We start from the raw sequence: 24,037 nt of genomic DNA on the forward strand, positions 1-24,037 counted from the left end.
GGGCTGTGTGCTGAGTCCTCTGCAGTTCTCCCTCTACACATATGACTCCATAGCTATACATGACTCTGACATCATTGTCAAGTTTCCTGTGATATGTCAGCAAGACGAAAGTTCTGATTGTAGACTTTGGGAGAAAACAGAAGAGGCTTAACCACCCACAGGCAGGAGAACCTTTTTCTCTCAAGTTCCGAATCCTTTAAATGGATTTTGTCAAACTCCAAGCAGGTTGTCATATACCTTTAACTGAAGAGAGGCTTCGATCTTCTCATGACTAGGGCTGAATTTTGAGGTCTTTTCTATTATGAAAGCCACATTACGTACCTATGTTAAGGTCATGTCCCACATTTCTAGGGGCATGGTCTCCAGGGTCGTGACCTCGAATTAATCAGCAGGCAGAATTAAGGTCAGCATTTGCACTGAGCCTCAGCCGATACGCAGATAAAACCTTTTAAACTCTCTTTGTGATCACTTTCATTTCTTGCCTAGTTTTCAACTTCTTCCCTGAATATCAGTTATTTTTCCCTTTCGTTTTGGGTTTTGGTTGCTTTGTTTTATTTTATTTTAAATTATTTTTCTTTTTACATGGTTAAACTTAAGATATTAGTTATCTGTTTCCTGCCGAGTCAGGACACACCTATCCACTCTACCATAAACAACTGATTGATGGAGCATTGCTGATCTTTAGGAGGACTTCTGAAGTTCTGTTAGAGTGACTTTTGGGGTCTCAGACAATGCTCATCTTTCCAGGTTACTCAGTTTGGCCAGATTGCTAACTCTAGGAGTCCTGCTTGTTCCAAACTTCATTCATTTCACAATTATCGATGCCTTTGTGCAATGAACATTTGCGGCTTTAGAAATGGTTGTATACTCTTAACTGATCTATGCATCATTACAGTTTGATAGTGGAGGTCTACAGAAGTGACCTCAGACTCCGGTCCCAGAGGGCCACAGTGGCTGTAGGTTTTCATTCTAACTTTTTTCTTAATTAGTGACCTTTTTGCTGCTAGTTAACTTGTTTTGAATTAATTCTAATTGATTTGCTCTTGAAGAATCTGAATACTTAAGATATAAATTAAGCCAAAATACGACCAGCAAACTGAGTCCATCATACAATATCTGAAAATAAAGAAAGATGAAGGTCTCAGGAATGCTGATCTGCTCAGGCCCACAAAACATTTTCACAGTGTTCTTAGAAAAGAGAAAATCAACAATTTCAGAAATGTCTGCTATTGCACAATGAGAGCAGCAACAAGCCACGGAATTAAAGAACGGGTTTAATGAGAGATAAGAATCGGCTCCTAATTAAGCAGCTGGATGGAGTTTGATTCCCTGACTTAGTTGGTCTTCTGTTCTTCACATTTCATTTCTGTTTGGGTGCCATTTTAGGAAAGAAATGAAGCAATTCAGAGGAACGATAAAGAAATTCAGGGGAACAAATCTTAAAAGAACAAGTCAATTAAAATAAAAGGAAAAGGAGTTAATTAGCAGCAAAAACTGTTCACCAATTAAGAAAAGGGCCACTGCGGCCATCCAGGACTGGAGTTTGAGACCACTGGTCTACAGAGAGTTCTTTGGATTTCATGGGTTGGTTTTGCAGTGTGAATTATGGGATGTTCTATAGACAGGTGTTTGTGTCTTTGTAATGGATATATCCAGTCAATTCAGTTTGCCACAGGTGGACTCCAATCCAGTTCTAGACACATCTCAAAAGAGAATTAAAGCAAACAGGACATAATTGAGCACAAGTTGGAGTGGCACAGCTAATGGTCTGAATACTTCTAGGAATAAGAGATTTCAGAAACATGCACACCTTTCTGAAAACCTTTTCATTTTGTTATTATGGGTTATTGAGTGTAGATTGAGGGGCATAAAAATGGTTAATTTATTCATGTAAGGTTAAATCCACAACACATTAAAGTGAGTAGAAATTGAAGGGGTTTGAATACTTTGTGAACTCCCCGTGCATATTCAATAAATCATCTTCTGAGAGAAAAGAATTAAGAAATTAAAGCATTAAGAAGAAAGACGCCTCACGCCTGGACAAACTGGTGAGGAAGGCAGGCTCTATTGTAGGCATGGAGCTGGACAGTTTGACATCTGTGGCAGAGCGACGGGCGCTCAGCAGGCTCCTATCAATTATGGAGAATCCACAGCATCCACTAAACAGTATCATCTCCAGACAGAAGAGCAGCTTCAGCGACAGACTGCTGTCACCGTCCTGCTCCACTGACAGACTGAGAAGATCGTTCCTCCGCCACACTATGCGACTCTTCAATTCCACCCGGGGGGGTAAACATTGACATTATACAAAGTTATTGTCTGTTTTTTACCTGCATTATTATCAATCTTTAATTTCATATTGTTTTTTTTTTTGTATCAGTAAGGTGCTGCTGGAGTATGTGAATTTCCCCTTGGGATTAATAAAGTATCTATCTATCTATCTATCTATCTAAAAGAAGAAAAATAGAACTAACAGAAGCAATAATATATAGTAAACTAGCACAATTTTAGGCAGTAACAGACTGTGAAAATGTTAAAAGTGAGCGCTTTTTCAGGAGGCTGTTAATAAAATGCTGCCTTATACCGAAAGTCTCCCTCACACTGGTACGCCACATCTTTATTCATACCGTTAAGCCATCGGGAGTTGTACTGGTCGGTCCGCATAGCCGTCTGCTTCCCCATCGTACGGAAAATCGCTGCATCTGTTCCCATGAAGTCGATGTACACTCCAGCGTAGAGTTCTCCATCTGCCGAGAGAAACAGAGAGAGACGGTCAGATCTGCAGAATTTCGAATTCCATGGCCAAATCTGTGGGGTAGCTTTGTCTGTTTTCTTCTGAACTACAGCCACTTTATGCGCGTTTAAAGGCCAACCATATCTGGTTACATAAGAGCTTTTGGAAGACACTGCGCTTATCCTCATCTTCACATTCTCTTTAAGGGCTGTATCAGTTTTAGATTTACACACCACAGGCATTACATTTTTTTTTTGTTTAATTTAATTTTGACTGGCAGATAGGATTGAGGTAGCGATACTTAAAACATGGCGGAACAAATCAAGGCTGCATTTTCAGCACACACCTTTATTTAATTTGGAGCGGAGAGCTATAAGTAGATCCATCTGGTCACTCATAGACCAGCACTAGGTTCAAATTAATATCCTTAAACCATGTAAAATAACCTTGAAAATCCTGACTACATGAATTTATCTGGTTATGGCTGCAGGGCATATGTTCCATATACATCACACAACAGGATACCTTCACTTTGAATGGCTTGGAAAAATCTGCAATTTTATTATTATTATTTTTTTTTCTTTGCCCTGCGGTAGATTGGTATCCTGCCATGTTAATGGTGGCCTGCAAAGCCATTCCGAAAACAATTTTTAAAAAACGCTGACTCATTAGAGACTGATGGCCTCATACCACAATTCTAATCAAATTAACTCACATCGCTGCTCGGGGCTCAAGGCAGTTCAGACCTCTGGGGCTGAAAATCTTCTGCCAAGTTTCCAGTGTGACACCATCCACTGAGGGGTTGGTGAGGTATGGCAGAGCAGATTTACTGGGAATGAGATGGTCAGCAGCAGATGACAGCAACGCTTCAGTTAACCCACTCCATTAAGTGAGGAAGGCGGCTTCTGGATTGGATCAGACGAGACGTGCGGAGGTCCAAACGTCAGCATTTTATAACGGCCAAAATAGGAAGCAAAGGGACAGAAGCTGACACCACGCAGTGTCTTCAGCAAGTGTTTCTGTTATTGTGGATTAAAGACTTCATTCAGTAATGCAAAGAGGACCAGCTGTGCTAGAAAGGGTATCTGCCTTACAGAGGGGGCATCTGTGCGTCGGCAGGGACATTCTTCACAAAGCCTGGCAATTTGATGCACTGGGGCGGCCTGTTTGAAAACCAGCTGGGTAACCGTGAGAATGTTTACATAAAGGAGGGCTCAGAGAAGAGCTGCCGGTGTCTCAACATGAGTAATCTTTTACAAAACTTAATTTCAGAAGCGCTCTGAAGTTACACTGCTCAGTGTCTTCCCAGCTAATCCTGCCATTGATGCTGATTAGTGCAGAAGGGTGGCAAATTTGTTCTTAACCCTACTCATTAGTTCAGCTCGAGTTAGCTGGAACAAGACGAAACGACGTTAGGTGGGCAGCAAATGCGAGATGATTCTGACAAAATGCTGGCCAACGTATGCAGTTTAAGACAACCAGACAAATATTTCCACTTGTAATGAGTGCAACCTACTACGTGTAAGCGTGATAAATAAAACACAGCACTGAATTATAATGGGCGATGGTGACAGCTCCTGAGACAGACATCATTACACTCTACCGTTAGGAATTGGCAGTTTGGCATGTCAACACATGGGCACCTCAGCCCGCCATGACAGCTTTTGTGCTATTCATATTTACCAGTGAAACACTCTGATTTGGGTTTGGCCCGGGCATTTGTGCATGGATCAAACTACTGTATACCAGTCCAGAAGCTTTGTTTTGTATTAAAAACATAATTTCAGACTACTTCAAACTAGAACACAGTACTAGACAAGGATGCCCCTTGTCACCACCAGAGTACAGCGAGAAAAGGATCTCTTACTCAGCATTTCAGAAATGGAGTGGACAGAATTCACTCGAGCTCCACATGCACAAAACATACAATTATTCAACTTAAAATCTTTTATCGAGGAAATCTGTCTCGTTTAAAATTGTCCAAAATGTTTCCAGGGCACAATCCAATCTGCGAATGTTGCAATCGAGCTCCAGCCTCACTGGGTGCCACATGTTTTAGGCCTGCACCAAATTAACATCTTTCTGGACAAACAGGATTGGCATTCCAGCCACACACTGTTCAGTGTGGCGTTGAGGTGTCGCCTGTTACACGGCTGCACTTGGATCTCAATCCGGGTGGTTCGCCATGTGGTGGGTGCGGTAATCAACATATGCTCCCAACCACCTCGTCCTGGACAAAAAATCTGAAAGGCCTATTAGACAGCCTTGGAGTCACAATCCCTCCTAATCCACTACCAGTTGTGTTTGGTGGACTCCCAGAGGGGCTTAAAGATAGAGAAGGACAAACAAAGAAGGCCTTTACTACACTATTAGCAAGTAGACTTATTTTGCTCAACTGGAAGAATCCTAACCCACCTCTTTTAAGTCAGTTGGTAACTGATGTTACATACTATTTGAAATTGGACTAAAAAATCAAATTTGCACTTTGAGGATCAGTGCAAAACGTTTTTTAAAACCTGGCAGGACCTAATCAATAATATTTTAGAATAAGCACTTATATTAGGTGAAAAGAATCCTCTCTCTCTTTACTACTCTTGACAGTTCCACTCTGGCTGTTGGCCTTCCTCTCTTTCTCATGGATGGGGGTTGATTTGAATTTAGTTTTATTAAGTTTTGACTAGATTGTATGGAATGTTACTTTTTAGTTACTTTTTTCCGGTCCTCTAGAAGTGATAATATATTTTAATACTGATGGCACAAAGTAAGCGGAACTTAACTATTTTGGCAAATCGTTCTTTTTGTTTTCAGCCTGAGAAAAATCCAGCTTCACAGTGATCACTTCTCTGATGTAATTTTCCTAAGTAATGGTCTTCAAAAAAAAATCGATGTAAGGTTGTATGAGTAAGGTCTTCCTGTGCTTGGAAGTTTCGACTAATTGACGATCTTTCCAATTGTTCCTGTGCATTTCTGTCTCTCGTTCTCGTTCTTGCATTTAGTATCCTGAAAGTTGTCTTGCGTGTCTATGGGTCATCGTGTTTGTCTACTGCTCGATTGCTCTACCGTATATTCAGGATCGCTTCTTGCTTCTCAGTTTGGTTCAGGGTCTTGTTTCCTTATGGGAGAGACTTGTGGGACCTTATAAAAGGCTAAATATAAAGAACAGTAAACTCTCAGCATCACAGTGTGGTGTTGTGGTTTAGGTTGTGAGTTCAAATCCCACTACTGACACCATTTGGCCATGAGAAAGTCACTTGACCTGCCCGTGCTCCAATTGGAAAACCAAAAGTAATGGAGCCGATTGTATCATAAGTGTTATAAGTTGGATAAAGGGCGTCAGCCAAATAAGTGAAAGTGAATTATTGGCTTGCACTGCTTCGTCTTTGTCGTTCTTGTATTCTGTATCCCATACCCGACCCTCTTGCTCTTATTCTTCACACTTCCTATAATGGTGTTTTTGGCTTTCGATTAAAACCAAGATCAAAGTTCCAGTCCCAGTATGCATGACAGATGGTCAGACCTTAGCATTTTTTATATATAGACTTAGCTGTGCTACCCATCTAAGACGGATTGAAATCAAAGTAATCAACGTAGACCTCAGTGTTGATGTCTGCAATGCACCATCTTTTGGAATTTGGTAAAACGGACAAAGCAGGGCCCTGCTCAAGTCACTTCTGGCAATTACGGGATTGAAACCAGCAACATTCCGATTGTCGGTGCGGATCCCTAGCTTCACAGCCACCACTCCTCCCTTTAAATGCATCAGTGCTTCATCAACAATGATGAAAGTGTAACATCTGAATGATAGCTGGAAAGAGTTTGACTGATTTTCTACCTTGTAAGATAAGTTTGTTTCGATGGAAACATTCCAGTGGCACACTTGGGACACACTGTGCTTCCTACTTTACAAGGTCTGGTGCGATGAAAAGAAAAAAAAAAGTCTCTAGTTGTTGGGGAAAGAGTTCAGACTCCGCAATCAGCTTCCGTCCCTCCAACCAAGAGGCCAATAGGAGACTGAAAAGGCAGGGGATGAAGCTGCTGGACGTAATCACAGCAAATGATGAAAAAAAAAGGCTCCTCGAATATTTATAGCAGACAGGATTAATTGGCCCTGTGACCAAATGACCTTTCCCTCAAAAATCCTCGTCTTAAATAGACAATTGATACCATATCAAATTTACTGGTTCATGCCAGGGAGTACATGCTCGTAATAGTTCAAGTTATGAAAATGTGAAAAGAATGAAAGCAGGATCTGTCAGATGAAACAAGAGCACATACTGATTAAGGCAGACACGCTGTTGAGTTTGGGGTCATAGGAACACTTCCCTTTCCCAGATTCCACTTTTCCTGGCTCCAAGTAGAAGATGTATTCCTGGGGGGGAAAAAAAGAATAGCTGATGAATATTTTCATACTTAAAGCATTAAGTTAGAATTTCTATTTTTTTTTTTAATTTAATCATTTAATGTTATGTGAAGAAAGAGTTGTCCTCCTGGCAGTTTTCTCAGATAATGCATTATTCTTTTCATTCTGCTTCCATTACAGTCCCATGATATGCGATACACAGGGCACGGCCCTAGGACTGCGCAGCCAGCCTCCTGCCCGCTTATCACTGATCTCTTCTCAGGGTCAAAGCTGTTTTGTTGGAGGTGAGAGAAATACTTATGAGAGCTAAGAATTCTTTTGTTATCTGTCAAAGGAAATCTGTCCATCTGGATGATGCTTCGAGAGCTCCCTCTTTGTTAACTACTGAGCCATACTGTTTCCATTCAGAAAATAATTGTGCAATTTCACTTGAAATATAACATTACATTTTTTTTCATTGGAAGTATGATACTATGGCATGTAGTAAAAAATAATCAATAATTATTATGACTTGTGTTTTAACCCTTCAAATGTCATTGGGTCAAATTTGAACCAGTTTTGTGTTTCAACTCAGTAAAAACACCTTCAATTACATCTGTTCAGAAAGAAACTCTAATTTTTCTTCTATTTCCCACAGTTAACAAACAGTAAAAATTGTAAATATCCCTTAAATTGTACAGCTTCTAAAAATGTATACTTTGCTATGTTTTTATCACTCTTTAATTTAATATTGTTTTTTATTAATATGCTGCTGCTGGAGTATGTGAATTTCCCCTTGGGATTAATAAAGTATCTATCTATCTATCTATCTATTGTGATGGATGGCCGGCGAGAGTTTCCGGCCCTCACCCCCAGGCCGCCAGGAGGAGCTCTCCCGACAGCATGGACGTGCCCCGAAGTCCAGCAGGGCCTCATAGACTTTGTAGTTTTTATACACAGCCCTGCTGGATACCTTGGGGACCACCGGGAGTCGCTGTAGGGAGGCTCGTGGACTCTTATGTGCCCTATAACCTGGAGGTACGTCCTGGTCACGTGAACAGGAGAAATGACGTACTTCCAGGTTGAAGAAAAGGACTTTTACCCTGACCCAGAAGTAATAAGGACTTGTGGACTGTTGGGCAAGAACACCTCTGGGTCAGGGGGTATAAAAGGACTCTGGGAAAGCCCAGACACTGAGCTGAGCTGGGAGGTAGGGTGGCGAAATGTGTGGGAGAGGAGGATTGGTATTGTGATTATTGTATTGAGAATAGTGGTGATTGTATAAGTAGTGTGGAGTGGAGGGTGCTTAGTGCACATATTTATAATAAAATAAATGATAATTGTACTTTTACCTGGTGTTTGGCGTGGTACCTGAGGGTTCAAGAGGTCGTTAAACGCCTCTACTGCTACAATATCTATCTATCTATCTATCCTGCCTACTATACTAAAATGAATATCTATCTATCTATCTAATAAAGTATCTATCTATCTATCTATCTATCCTGCCTACTATACTAAAATGAATATCTATCTATCTATCTATCTATACTAAAATGAATATCTATCTATCTATATGTCTTTCAGGTCAGTATAGACCCACTATTGACTTTAATCGATTTTCACAGCATTTAAGACATTTGTTAAATTCCTATAACAGCATCCTAAATGTCATCTTTTTAGCTCAGAACTTCTAAAGCTTTTTAGTATAGTGTCATTTCTTTACAAAATGCAGAGAAATGTCCAAATGTCACATTTTTGTACATTTTCTACACATTTCAAACACTGTCATGTCTTTTGGGTCAATTCTGACCCACCATATACTTTAGTTAATTTTAGTCTCCATTTCGGACGCTTTGTTTACAAACCATAAAAACATTCTTGATGGTTTTTTAAGGTTCTACCAGTTAAGATAGTCAATCTGCGTAAAATAGGATTTAGGGTGTGCAAGCCAAGGGAGCGCTATAAAGGCTAAATTCAGGTAAAAAATGGGGGGAATCATAAGGGTGCTGTACAGTTGTTAACTTCCATTCTGTCTCTAACCTTATAGTAAATTGGAGGATGACCTAGAACAGGGGTCCTCAATCACAGTCCTGGAGGGCCGCAGTGGCTGCAGGTTTTTGCTCCAACCCAATTGCTTAATAAGAAGCTCTTATTGCTCAAGTAAGACTTCTGCTTCACTTTAGTTGTTTCACTCGTTAAGATTTTGAACCCTTATTACTTATTTTAGTCTTAAAGAGCTGTATTCTTTGTTTTTAATTGCTCCTAATTAGCAAGAACATGCAAATGACAAAAGAGACCACCATTTCTCCATTTAGCTTGTTACCATTTGTATGGGTTTAATTAAATACTTGGAAGGAAAGTGAAGAGAAAAATGTGAAGGACTGAGAATTACTCCTTCATTTTAGCCTTCAAATCATTTGGATGATATCCTTAGAAACTCTAGGATATGAGAATTACCTGACATAGATAGATAGATAGATAGATAGATAGATAGATAGATAGATAGATAGATAGATAGATAGATAGATAGATAGATAGATAGATAGATAGATAGATAGATAGATAGATAGATAGATAGATAGATACTTTATTAATCCCATGGGGAAATTAAATATAATTTATAAATATAATTTAATTTAATTGACATAGCAGAGTTAAAGCACTAACAAGCCATGAAATTAAATTTTTGGCAAGAATTGCTTTCTAATTAAGCAACCGGGTTAGAACAAAAACCTGCAGCCCCTGCGGCCCTCCAGGACTGTGACTGAGGACCCCTGATCTAGAAGAACCATAAAGTCACTTCCACCTGGACTCTTTAAGAAACACTCAGACAGGAAATGCTGGACCTGCTACTAGAGAGGACAGATCCTCCCTATGGGAAGTAACCTTCTGAAGCATGTGGACCAGATGGCCTCTTGTTCTGTGGACCCTTTGTTTTTGATCCTATTAAACAGGGTACCCCGGGTCAGACCCTAACCCTTTAACTTTCTATTTCTCTATCTTTTACAGTTGTAAAATATGACATCCAGGGCACCGAATAAAGGGTCATAGGTAGACACTTACATATAGATGTACACTGTATATGTAAAACTATATAAACATATCAAAGTATACAAAAATGTTTACATACAGTAAAGTGAGACTCTATATGAAATAAAAACACATTATATGATTCTTTTGTAAAATAGGATGGGGAGTCAAGCTAAAGTTAGAAAATGGGATGTATTAGCTTTTTATTCTGCTGGAGTCCAGGTAGGTGGCACAAGTGCATTGAGAAATGTGGAGACTCCATTGAATGACACGATCAGCTTTGTGAAGGTTCGTTCCATTTTCTAACTTTAGCTCGACTCCCCCTCATACTTATCATAGGCAGACCCCAGGAAATTAACAGATAGGCTGAAGGTCACCACATAGAATATGTTAGCCAGAACCTGCTAGGACTTTCCAGCTATAGTCAAAAGCAAACACCTGATGGCTTTATTTTGATTTTTTGATTTGATTTGATATACTTTGTTAATCCCTGAGGGGAAATTGTCTTTTCGCATGACCTTCGGGAGACAGTGCCCAGAGTCAGCCATTGTACTGAGCCCCTGGAGTTTATTTCATAGCTACATTGCTTATATAATTTATTGGATTTGAATATTGCTATAAACAGCAAACCAACTCTCGACTGTTGTTTGCTGTCGCATAACATCCAGTTCTACAGCTATTTGGACATCTTTCTTGAGAACCAGGTCATCTTGAGACAGCTAAAGAGACAAAAATCAGACTATGGACTCGCCTATCTTCACCAGAGATTCTTCTATCAGTAATCACAATGATCATGAGAAAAATCTCTCCAAAGCCACTTACTTATATATGTGACGTCAAATCATAATTAAAACTGAAACTCGAAAGTTTGAGTCGCTGTCTTTTTTTAACTGGTATTTAAGATAATTTGTTATTTTGTTTTGAATAATTTAGTACCAGGGAAGAAAAAAAGATCTTGGGTAGCATGATACCTCTGGAGAATACATCGGCAAAGTGGTTCTGGAAGATCTTAAGGATTTTAACTTTCTTTTGTAGAAAGTTTCTACTCCTTATGTACACGATAGAAATTGCTTACTCCAAATACAGTAGCTCATTCGTTCAGCTAATAGCTAGTGTATCCAATTACTTATGAAAAGATGGCACGGGCTCTTCCTTGGCACGACTAAGTGTTGCCACACCCATCACATTCGTGCTTTGGGACATATGCGTGCTGTAACTGTAACTCTGAACAAAGCATGGGTGCGGGACTGATGAACAAGTCATAGTAAGGGCTTGTCAAAAAGCTCTAAATGACCTCATCTGAAATTCTATACCCACTGTACCAGCTCTAAGAAGACACATGCCAAATGAAAAGGAAAGGATTGCACTTAACATCTTCTAGTTTGTCTTCTATTAAGTGATCGACTTGGACATTTTCTAGTTCTTAAGATAAAGTATCTATCTATCTATCTATCTATCTATCTTAAGAACTAGAAAATGTCCAAGTCGATCACTTAATAGAAGACAAACTAGAAGATGTCATTGGGTGATTTTTTCGGTCATGTTTTTCTACTAACTGAAGTACTTGGGTTCTCTTTTCCTAAAACGTCAATTGCATCGGGATAATTATTTTTAATGGCCTAAAACGGCCTAAAAGAGGAGCTACATACACCTGGTGTAGGCTCTAGAATAATGAATGTATGGTTTGACAGTCCATATCTGGACAGATGGAGGTGATTCCAGTTTAAAGTTAGCAAAAATATGAATTTGATAATGTACTAATTCTGCAATGAAACTGGATAACAGACACAGAAAGACAGTGTTTTGATAAAAAAAAAAAGTGCAATTACTGTGAGCTTACAGTGTTATTTGCTATCAATGATGCCTGACACAGCTGGAGAAAACAAAAAACTAAATGATATTAGAGGGCAAATCTGATGTTCACTAAAACCACACTCACTGCTTCATGTTGTTAGTTTTAATACTTGACTTTTTAAAAAAGAAATAACCATTCATCATCTGAACCTGCCTACTTCAATTCAGGGTCCTAGATGGCTGCAGCCTGGTTACAACGCAGGAACCAACCGTGAAATCTATAATTGGGCACGTCTACGTAATACTGTAGAATAACATTCACTCAAAAAAGACCACTTTAGACCTGTCAGCTATTTTAACATTCACACATGCCTTGGAGATTTGGAAGGAAACAGAAGGACGGGAAGAAAGCCCTCACAGAAATTGGGAAGACATACAAACTTCAAACAAACTGTGACTGAGCTGAAACTTAAAAGCAGTGTCCTGGAGCTACAAGCACCATATGCCACTATATTATTATTTTATATTGGTTTATCACAGCAATTTGCCAGTGGCTACTGTGGTGTCCATGTCCCAACCAATTGACATTAAGTGTTGACCCAGCACTTTGTGAAGAATGTGACCAGTTCCCATCAGTGCAAGTTGTATGGTGTCTACTTCTGCTCTTATAGATTCTTTGAAAGTTCTTTCTTGATGATATCAAGAGCTCCAACCACCAAAGGCACAACTCGAGTCTTGGTGCCCCACAACCTCCTGATCTTGTTGGCCAAATCTGTAGGTCTGCTTTGTTTTTCAGCTTCTTTGACTAAGATGCTATTGTTGTCTGGGACTGTTATATCAATCAGCCGGCATTGCTTTTTCTTCTTGTGATAGGTCACATATCCTGAAACGGTACAATTGGTTTACAATCGGTAGTGGCTCCAATGTTCAAATCAGCCGACGGCATGTGCTGCTGCCCAGGTGCTACACCAGTCACAGCTTTATGGGAGAGCGGCAAAGGGAAAAGGGAAACAAAACGCACATGACATCTCAGCTGGAGTTTTCTAAAAGGCTCATGGGAGACAAAGAAGTCATCTGGAAGGAGTCACTATGGCCTGATGAGACAAAAATGAGCGTCTTTGCCATCAGAGTCAATGCCATATGTGGCGTAAGCAAAACACTGCATGTTATCAAAAGCACTGCATCCCCACCATCTAGCATAGTGGTGGCAGCAGCATGTTGCGGGGATCCTTCTCTGCAGTTGGCCCTAGCACTGCATCTCCAGCAACTGTATTATTATTATTATTATATTGGTTTATTACGGCAACTTGCTGAAGGCTGTGTCCGTGTCCTGACCAAGGATCTAAGGTTTAACTCCGCACTTTATGAGGAATTTGACTGGTTCCCAATCTTCTGTACTTGTTGGGCTGTACGGTGTCCTGTCAGCTTCTGCAGATTCTTTTTGAATTCTTTCTTGATGATATCAAGAGCTTCAACCACCAAAGGCACAACTCTAGTCTTGGTGCACCGCTATCTCCTGATCTTGACGGCCAGATATTTATATCTGCTTGGCTTTTCAGCTTCTTTGAGTAAGACGTTGTTGTCATCTGAGACTACTATATGGATCAGCAGACATTGATTCTTCCTCTTGTGATGGACCACATAAGCTGAAATGGTACTTCCAATGGTAGGGTCCCCAGTGCTGACAGTTGGCTCCAGCATGCTTCACCACGGGAGCTTTCACCAGTCCCAGCTTTATGGGAGAGTGGCAAAGTGAAACAAAAAAAACAATGACATCTTGGCTATAGTTTGCCAAAAGGCACATAGGAGACTCTAAAGTCAGCTTTGAGAAGTTACTATGGTCTGATGAGACCAAAATCTATCTCTTTTTTACCATCAAACCAAACGCCATATTTGGCATAAGCAAAACACAGCATGTTATCAAAAGAACCGCATCCCCACCATCAAGCATAGTGGTGGTTGTGGGCAGGGCTTTTTTTGTGACGGTATGAACTGGTGCAGTGTACCAGCACCTTGGCTGTGACAGCTGGTCGTGGCATTGACAACATATTAAATGATTCCATAATCCATCGTGTGCCCAGTCTCAGTCATATTCCAGATTCACCAAGTAAGTGCGATTGTGGTTTTTCACAAATTAATCTGATTGTTACTCCAATGAGCAGCCTTGTTACTGACAAGCACTGCCTCTGCACTTCTCTTCATATGATTGGTTGTGCTTTGATCCTGTGACATATGTCCATTCATGGCTGTTACGAGGACGAAAATCAGCCACTGACACTCATAGTAAAGAACGAATTAGGAAAACAGCATTTGATGAGAACATGCAAATAATTGGGAATTTTCTTTAAAACTCGCACAAATTAAGAATTGATTAACTGATTACAACTTGTGGGAATGCTACTCTGCAGAAGACCCTGGAATGTTTGTGAGGTTTAAAATGAATGCAGCAAAGTATAGAGAAATCCTGGGAGCATGTCTGCAAGAAACCTACACTTTGGGAGAAGATTTATGCTTCAACAAGACAACAATCCCAATCATAAAGCCAAAGCTTTAAAAACAATAATGTGAATGTCCTGGTGTGGCCAAGCCAGTGTCCAGATCTCAATCCAACTAAGAATTTGTGGCTGGGCTTGTGGTTAACCACTGGGCCACAAAGCAGCCTATAATTAGACATCCATCCATCCATCCATTTTCCAACCCGCTGAATCCGAATACAGGGTCACGGGGGTCTGCTGGAGCCAATCCGAGCCAACACAGGGCACAAGGCAGGAACCAATCCCGGGCAGGGTGCCAACCCACTGCAGGACACACACAAACACACCCACACACCAAGCACACACTAGGGCCAATTTAGAATCGCCAATCTACCTAACCTGCATGTCTTTGGACCGTGGGAGGAAACCGGAGCGCCCGGAGGAAACCCACGCAGACACGGGGAGAACATGCAAACTCCACGCAGGGAGGACCCGGGAAGCGAACCCAGGTCTCCTGACTGCGAGGCAGCAGCGCTACCACTGTGCCACCGTGTGGCCTATAATTAGACATATATACTGTAAATGAAAGACCTGAGCAGTCTACTCTGCTCACGCTCAACTACAGCCACTAGATGGCGCATGCGTGCGCTTTTAAATTTTGTATGCGCTTTCATGCACCTCACTTCTCACTATGAAAGACGTGTGTGCAGCAAACACCACGGAGACACAACGTCGAAAGGAAGCAAACGCCGCAGCTCAAGAACGTTCAAGCGAAATACCTCGGTAATGGAGGGCAAGGCCTGAAGTTTTCACTAAAAACGTTGTCTATCTGGATGTATTTTCTCAAGACACAGATTAATAGGACTCATATGCCAACGATACGGCTAAGATATGGTATCGGCAGTGTCTTCTTACGAAAGCCAGTGGGGCAGCACGCACAGGGGGGTCCACGTCCTCTGCACTGGGTCATTATTAAGAGTTAGCTGATGCCTCTCCAAGTTCACGAATTTAATAAAACTGCTAGGGAGTCTTCAGGTTGTTTTTTTGTCCCAGCTAGTAAACATATATTCAGGATTGTTCTTTAAGTGAACAAATGATTTAAAGATCCACCATAATAGTGCACTGTTATTCAACTCTCATGTCTCAGTCGAGTATAAAGAACATTTTTGGGTGACGAGTTCTTTCCTGCTGATGAGTTTTACATGAGACAACCTGCAAAAGGTAAAACAATTCAATCTGCAGTGTGAAGCCGAGGTCGGCCTGGTCCACTGGCAAAGTGGGAACAAAACATATGACAAAGATACATGCAGTATATTATTATTAAAAAAAAAATAAAACAGCAACTTCAATTAAAAAAGAGCAATTTTAGCAAAAGGGTGGAAGAGAATGAGGTTAGCAAGGAATGTTACATCTGCTAGTTCAGTAAGGGCGTTCAGGAGGACACTTCATCGAGCAGCTGTTATAAAGTGCTGGATTCCCTGCAGTTCTAACGTTTTATTTGTTTTCAATGGAAGAAGTATAACTAGGAAACGGTATTGAGTGACCAGAAAAATTATAACTTTCTTGGAACAGTCAGATCATTTGTGAAAATCTAATAATAATTTTCTCATTTGGACAGCATTGCTATTACTCACAGAGGCTCTAATCACAAAGCTGCTGCAGAACGTCTTGCCCATAATTAGCATTTAGCACTACTGCCACCATAAACTATTACATGAAGACATATGACTCTACTAAAGAACTATTTCTTCAGATTGAAAAATAAACCAAAGTCATATATGTAATAAAAACAATAACATTCTTTTTTACCAGAAATACTAATTCTGTTAGTGCACCCTGTCCCTGGTTGATCCCTGCCTTCAATGCTGCCAAGTCAGGCACAAACTCCACTTGCAATAAACTGAATTGAAACAACTTTGACAAATGATGGATACACTCAATGAGTGGTTACTGATGGAGTCCCAAATGAAGCACATGACCTGCATTGTGAGGGAGTGTCAGTTACGGCACTACGGCCATGTGGGACAATTCCACGAGGATGATCCAGCTCGCAGGATCCTCATTGTTGGGGACCCGAGTGGCTTTACCAGGCCCAAGGGGATGCCCACGTAAAACACCTCCCTGCGGAAGATAGATGGTCATTTCCGATGGATGGGACTGGACCGCGTGTCTGCCTGGGAGGATGGGAACCAGGATCCTAAGCTGTGTTGTGGATGTGGCAATGTGCTGTACCAGTGCATGCCCCCCAACCTGACCTGACCTGATTCATCAAGTAAAACAGCCCCATTGAGGGTGGAGGGCTACACAGATGGGGTAAAACAGACTAAGCTGGGTCAATAATGGATTGAGTCATGGATTCATTCAACTAAGGGGTCCTACTCATGTTTGGTCCCTGCATTGCAGCCAGTACTTCTGAGTCAGTCTCCATCTCTCTCTATGACCCAGGGATCTGAATAAAGAAATGTGAGTGGAGTGGCAAGATAAAGTATGTGAACTAATGGTGTTTGGCATTAATTGGTCATTAAATGTGATCTGATCATCATCTAAGTCACAAGTATAGACAAACTCATTATGCTTAAGCTAATAACACACAAATATAATCATGTCTTTTTTGAACATGCCTATCAAATATTCACAGTGTGCTGTGGAAAACCTAAGCGAATCCTTGGATTTAATAACTGGTCATTGCCAGCAACGACATTTTAAAAAGACGTCTGGTGGCTACAGAACGGTATGCACAACATTCAGGAGGAGCTGTGAACCATTCTTCATTACAGAACTGCTTCTGCTCAGCCATATACCAGAGATATCTCAAGATCATTCCACTACATCTCAATCGGGTTATGGTCTGGGCCTTGACTGGGCCACTCCGAAAGGCAGATTCTCTGTTTTTGGTTTACTTTGATGTTTACGGTCTATCTATCTATCTATCTAATCCTGCCTTCTATATTAAAATTAATATCTATCTATCATATAGTGGCTTTCATATCTATCTATCTATCTAATTCTGCCTTCTATATTAAAATTAATATCTATCTATCTAATTCTGCCTTCTATATTAAAATTAATATCTATTTATCTATCTATCTAATCCTGCCTTCTATATTAAAATTAATATCTATCTATCATATAGTGACTTTCATTTCTATCTAATCCTGCCTTCTATATTAAAATTAATATCTATCTATCATATAGTGACTTTCATATCTATCTATCTATCTAATTCTGCCTTCTATATTAAAATTAATATCTATCTATCTAATTCTGCCTTCTATATTAAAATTAATATCTATCTAATCCTGCCTACTATACTAAAATAAATATCTATCTATCTATTAGAGATAAGTTAACATATTTTTACAACCCACACCTGTGAATGTTTGAATGACATACTATTTAGCTTGCACAAGAGCAATCTAATAATTTGTACATTATTAGTTAAAACAGGTTATGTTTGCTCATTACTGTAACTTAGATGAAGATCACACAATATTTTAAGACACATATATACATAAATGTGATAAAGTTTCACATACTTTGTTTTGCCATTGGCTTTGAATAAATGGGCATGCATAATTATGAAATAATTGAAAAAGAAGTAAAATAAATAGTAAGGAACAAAAAATGAATAGAAGTATTAGAACAAAATCTCTAATGGTAACTAACAGGACAGACTTAAAGCACTAGAAAATTGTTAGCATACAGTATTACAGTATAATGCATTATTATGTATGCTATTATGTTCAATTTTTTACATTATTATGTATGCTATTATGTTCTATTTTTAACACGATTATTCCAAATACTTGCTACATTATGTTCCAAGAAAGCAACAATAACATACATTTAGTAAATGCCCTGGCAGGGGTTTACTGTAACTTTTATGAAGCTTATGTAGTTGTGCTAAATGAAACTGTAGTAACTTTTACTGGACTTTGTAATTTTTATGATGAAAAAGATTCTAATCCCACTCAGCTCCCCCCGGCCTTCCAACCCCTCTGTTCTCCACAAAACAAATTCTAGAAATAGCAGACCCTTCAAGGCAAAAAAAAAACAACTAATAGGATCTTTTCATGGGACAAAGCCTTGCACCTCTTCTTTGAGCAGAATGCAATGGGACTAAGCCCCCATTTACGGCACCCTTTTTCCCTATCGGGACAGGTGCTCAGTGCAGTAAAAGAGCCAGGACACAGAGGAGAGGTGAGTGACCCGAGACCTGTGTCCCACCTTGTGATCCATTGGCAGAGCGGTGGTGGTGCTGTCAGCGGCTCTGCTGGCCCTCCCTCCCGGTTGGGGCATCTGCAGGTGTAGGGGGGCCTAAAAACAGAAGACATGATGCAAAGTGATTAAACCTTGATACACTTCTATTATTTGACATCTCAACACAGGCCACAAAAAAATAAAATAAAATAAATGAATAAAGAAAATCGCCTTTTTACTAGCCAAACAAGAAGCGTATTTTGCAAAGCTGTAAGCCACCACATCAGCTAATTTATTGTGTGGGGAGTTTTGTCACCGAGTCTCATGGAGAAAAACTGAAGGCAGAAGCGTGTGCAGTCATAGCAGAAGGCAGAACCTCTCAGGTCGGACATTACGGTCGGCCTCTCTGAACAGATCCCCTTCGTGTGGAGCGTCCTTATTTTTGAAATACACTGCGCAGTTTTTAAGCCAAGAAATCATAGCAGCGTGGCGTGTGCACATTGGAAACCTTTTGACTTCATTTCTTTTAACTTTACTCCAATACATTTCAGTCTCCATTTCATCAATATTTTTAAACCAATACATTTTATGACAATTCAGGCAAGGATCAGAGAACTATTGGGGGCAATAAACACTTCACTACTCAAACTGGGACCTCTCAGTGATCAAAAATTGTATTTTTTTTGTATGAAACTCTTTAATATTATCATACGACTGAGGATTTGGAAATTTAACACCAAATCCATTTTTTGTAAAAAGGTGTAAAAGGTTAGCTTTCCACTTCTATGTACTGAGGGCTCCTTCAAATCCTAACCATATCAAGACCCCCTCACATGTGGTCATGTGAAAAAGTAAGTACACCCCTTGGAAATGGTCCACTTTTTCCACGTATTTGAACAGGCTAACAGTTCCTAGAGATAAACAATCTAGACAAGAACAGGCCATTCCTGGTAACCTACTTCTTCTAAAATAACATCAGGTCTAGTTTTGAAAGACCTTAAAGTCTTACTGTCTAACACACTACTTGGTATCTTATTCCCAGTGTCTGTGGGTCTCTGTGTAAAGAAACACTTCCTAATGTTTGTGTGAAATTTACCCTTAACAACTTTCCAACTGTGTCCCCGTGTTCTTGATGAGCTCATTTTAAAGCCACCGTCTCGATCCACTGAACTAATTCACTTCATAATTTTAAACACTTCAGTCAGGTCACCTCTTCATTTTCTTCTCCTTAAACTGTAAACCTTTAATCTTTCCTCATAACTCATCCCCTGTAGCCCTGAATCAGCCTAGTCGCTCTTCTCTGGACCTTTTCTAGTGCTGTTATGTCCTTTTTGCAGCCTGGAGACCAAAACTACACACAGGACTCCAGATGAGGCCTCACCAGTGTGTTATAAAACTTGAGCAGAACCTCCTGTGACTTGTACTCCACACATCAAGGCGCTATATAACCTGACATTCTGTTTTCCTTCTTAATGGCTTCTGAACACTGTTGGGAAGTCGATAGCTTAGAGTCCACTACGACTCCTAAATCCTTTTCATAAGGTGTACTCTCGATTTTCTGACTGCCCATTGTGTATTCAAACCTCACATTTTTACTTCCTATGCGTAATACTTTACATTTACTGACATTAAATTTCATCTGCCACAAATCTGCCCAAACCTGTATTGCTGTTCAAGTCCCCCTGTGGTGATTTAACGGATTCCAAATTATCTGCTAATCCACCTATCTTGGTATCATCTGCAAACTTAACCAGCTTGTTACTTATATTCCTATCTAAATCATTTATAGATATTAAAAATAGCAGAGGCCCCAGCACTGACCCCTGCTGGACACCACTCTTAACATTGGCCAGTTCTGATGAGGTTCTTCGCACCATCATCCTCTGCTTCTCGTGTCTGAGCCAATTCTGCACCCATCCACAAACATCACCCTGAACTGTCTCTTCTTTTAGTTTGATGTCCAACCTCTCATGTGGCACCTTATCAGGTGACGTACTTGAATGAAAAACACAAAGAAAATTGGCCTTTTCATTCATTTATTTCATAAAAATATCAATAGACATAATGGGCTACTGGGGAAAAAGTAAGTCCACCCTCGGCCTCAGAAGAAACAACTTCTTGTAGGTATTCTGCATAACTTGCCACCAGTACCTGACATCGACTCGGTGAAATTTGTGACCTCTCCTCCTTGCAGCATTCCTTCATCTGCCAGACGTTTGTGGATTTTCATGCATGTACTGTCCGTTTCAAATCCCCCTACAGCATTTTAATGAGATTCAAATCAGGCTTTGTCTAGGCCAGTCTATAACGCTTCTTTCTGAGCCGTTCCTTGGTGGATTTGCTAGTGTATCGCATTGAAAGGTCCATTTCCAGTACTACTTCATCTTTCAGACAGATGGCCTCATTCTTCTCAAGCACACTTTGATATGATGCAGAATTCATACAGTAGTTGGCTCAATGACTGCAAACCTTCCAGGTCCTGAGGCAGCAAAGTAATCCCAAGCCATAATATTTTCCACTACTGTGCTTCATAGCTGCCATGAGGATCTTCGCCCAGAAATCCTGTTTTCGGTTTGCACCAAACATGTCCACTGTTACTTTGACCAAATAACTCCATCTTTGATTCATCTGTTCAGAGCACATTAATTCAGAAGGCCTGGCCTTTCCCTAGATGTTCAATGGCAAACTGTAGTCTTTCTCTAATCTTCTTTTTGGACAGCAAAGGCTTTTCCTGGCCACCTTCCACGAACATCAAATTTATAAAATCTCTTTCTGTTTGTCGATGCATGCACTTTGACCACAACAGATACCTGCAGATCCTGCAATGAAGTTTTAAAGTTCTTTTAGTATCAAACATTCAGCTCTTGGACTGAATTTGCCTGGCCAGTCCTGGAGAAACTGGGCAGATGTTTGAATTCGGCACCTCTGGTAGACAATTTTTTTTTTCCTTACAGTGGAATGACTGATTTCAAAGAATTTGACAATCTTTTTAAATACCCTTCCCCGAGTCCTAGTCATCCACAACCTGCTTTCTGAGAGAGCTCTTTGAAGCTTTGCAGGATGACACCACACACATCAACAGCAAACAGATCACCAGAAACCTCGAGTTTAAATCAGACATGGCCCACCTGCATACTCCGTAAGGAGGTTCTAATCACTGGCACTTCCTCTGGAACACCTGATTGTAATTTTATGGATCTGAAGTTCTGATAAATGTAGGGGTGGACTTACTTTTTCCATGTGAGAAATCTGCATTTTTGTGAAGAGAATGAACACGCCATGTCAGTTTTATGTGTCATTTGTTCTGTCATGAGTTAGGCTGGAAATTGAGGTTTTGCCTTTAAGGCAGGGGTGTCCAACTCTGGTCCTGGAGGGCCGCAGTGGCTGCAGGTTTTCATTCTAACCCTTTTTCTAATCAGTGACCAGTATTCACTGCTAATTAACTTCTTTTCCCTTTATTTAATAGCCCTGTTGGTAAGGATTCAGTCCTCTGCATTGATTCTTTTCTTCATTAAATGACAGCAAACCAGAAATGAGACGTGAAAGGAGCCGACAGATGACCAGCCAAACTAAGGGCTTCAAACTCCAACCAATTTCACTCCAACCAGTTTCTTAACGAGAAGCCGATTCTTGCTGTTAATTAATCCCATTATTTAATTTCATGGCTTGTTGCTGCTCTCATTCTGTCACAGCAGATATTTCCAAAACTGTTGATTTTTCTATTTTTTCTAAGAACACTGTCAAAGTGTTTAGGTGACCTGAGCCTTACTGAGACCTCCACCTTTCTTTATTTTCAGATATTGTGTGATGGGCACAGGTGAGCTGGTCACTTGTTTTGTGTCTCATTATTGTTTGGCTGCTAATTAAGGAAAAAGAAACAACTAATGGGCCTGAGTCACGTCAATTAAAACTAAAGCAAAAGAAGTTAATTAGCAGCAAAAAGTGGTCACTAATGAAGAAGATGGTTAGAATGAAAACCTGCAGCCACTGCTGCCCACCAGGACCAGAGTTCAACACCCGTGCTTTAAGGGAAGCCATATTGTGTACTGTTGTCAGGGTTATGACCCTCGTTTCTTGGGTTGTGACCTTGACTTAATCAGCAAACGGCAAAAAAAAAAAATAAGGTCAGCCCTGGTCTTGAACCTTATCCGATCTGCAGATAAATCCTTGCTACCTTTTGATTTGTTGTGTATTTAATCTTCTAGTTTTGCCAGGTTTTAGACTCAGTGCCCATTTTCTCTTGTTTTCAGTTTTGCTTTTCGTCTGGGTTTTGGTCGCTACTGTTTATTTTTATTTTCTTTTGTTTTGCCTTTTGCCCGCTTCTCCCAGCCTACTCAGAAATTCATTATCCCATTCTGCCTGCCGAGTCAGGACGTGTTCAAGTATATCATCCCCTTTATTTGTAGGCACTGTTTGCACGAAGATCTGCTGTTTGCCTGTTCAAATGTGTTGAAGAAGTCATCAGTTTCCATGAGGTGTCCTTACTTTTTCACCTGACCGAGGATCTAGAAGGTGCTTCTCTGTCTATCTGCTTCCCAATCTGATATAGCACCTTTCATATCTCTGGATGCCTTACTATAATGCCATTTGTCTTTCACCCTGTGTATTAATGTATGTGCAGTACCCATTGATCATGTAGCAATCGTCTCACCTATTCAAAAAAAGGTGTAAAAGGTATGAAAGATACCATAAAAAATAAGCAACAAAAAACATATTTTATGATTCCTTATGCTTATCGTCACATTTCATAATACATTTACTTATTTGTGTCTCTTTATTAATTTAATTTTATCTAGAATGTTTCTCAATAGTGGATCAGCTTCACAGTTTGATCCATCTAAAGAGGTAATTTCTCTATGACATAAGATGTGGTAAACCAATTAACTAGTACAGTAATCCCTCGCTGTATCGCACTTCAACTTTCACGGCTTCACTCTATCGCAGATTTTATATGTAAGCATATCTAAATATATAACGCGGATTTTTCGCTGCTTCGTGGGTTTCTGCGGACATTGGGTCTTTTTACTTCTGGTACATGCTTCCTTTCATACAAGGGATGCTATTGGCGGATGACTGAGAAGCTACCTAATCAGAGCACACAGTTAAAGTTCCTGTGTGCTGATTGGCTCAGCGACGGAGTGCTGCATTAACCAGGAAGTCTCATCTCACTCATTCAGCATTAATGTGCTCCTGCTACTGCTGCAGGGGCCGTGTCCAAGCGCCAACAGAAGATGGAAATGATTGCAGAAAAGGTAAAAGTTTTGGATATGTTGAAGGAAGGGAACAGCTACACTGCTGCAGGACACCATTACGGCATGAGTCCACGATTCTTTTTATTTTAAAAGGAGGAAAAGCGTATAAGATCTACAGCCGTAGTGTACTTTAACCAGGGCGCAAAACGAGTTGCAAGTGGACGTGATAAGGCAATAGTCTGGATGGAATCTGCTTTAGGGATTTGGATTGAAG

General features: G+C 40.2%; 1 protein-coding gene across 1 annotated transcript in view; it reads right to left on the bottom strand.

Annotated features, from left to right (window-relative positions):
• sema3fb (sema domain, immunoglobulin domain (Ig), short basic domain, secreted, (semaphorin) 3Fb) overlaps positions 1-24,037 on the bottom strand; it is a 360,044-nt gene that overhangs the window by 82,669 nt on the left and 253,338 nt on the right. The window contains 3 exon segments of the mRNA XM_028825108.2: positions 2,628-2,747; positions 7,010-7,103; positions 18,599-18,688. Coding sequence (XP_028680941.2) covers positions 2,628-2,747; positions 7,010-7,103; positions 18,599-18,688 — 304 coding nt within the window.

Source organism: Erpetoichthys calabaricus, chromosome 18 (assembly GCF_900747795.2).
Source record: "Erpetoichthys calabaricus chromosome 18, fErpCal1.3, whole genome shotgun sequence".
In the NCBI taxonomy this organism is placed as follows: Eukaryota; Metazoa; Chordata; class Cladistia; order Polypteriformes; family Polypteridae; genus Erpetoichthys; species Erpetoichthys calabaricus.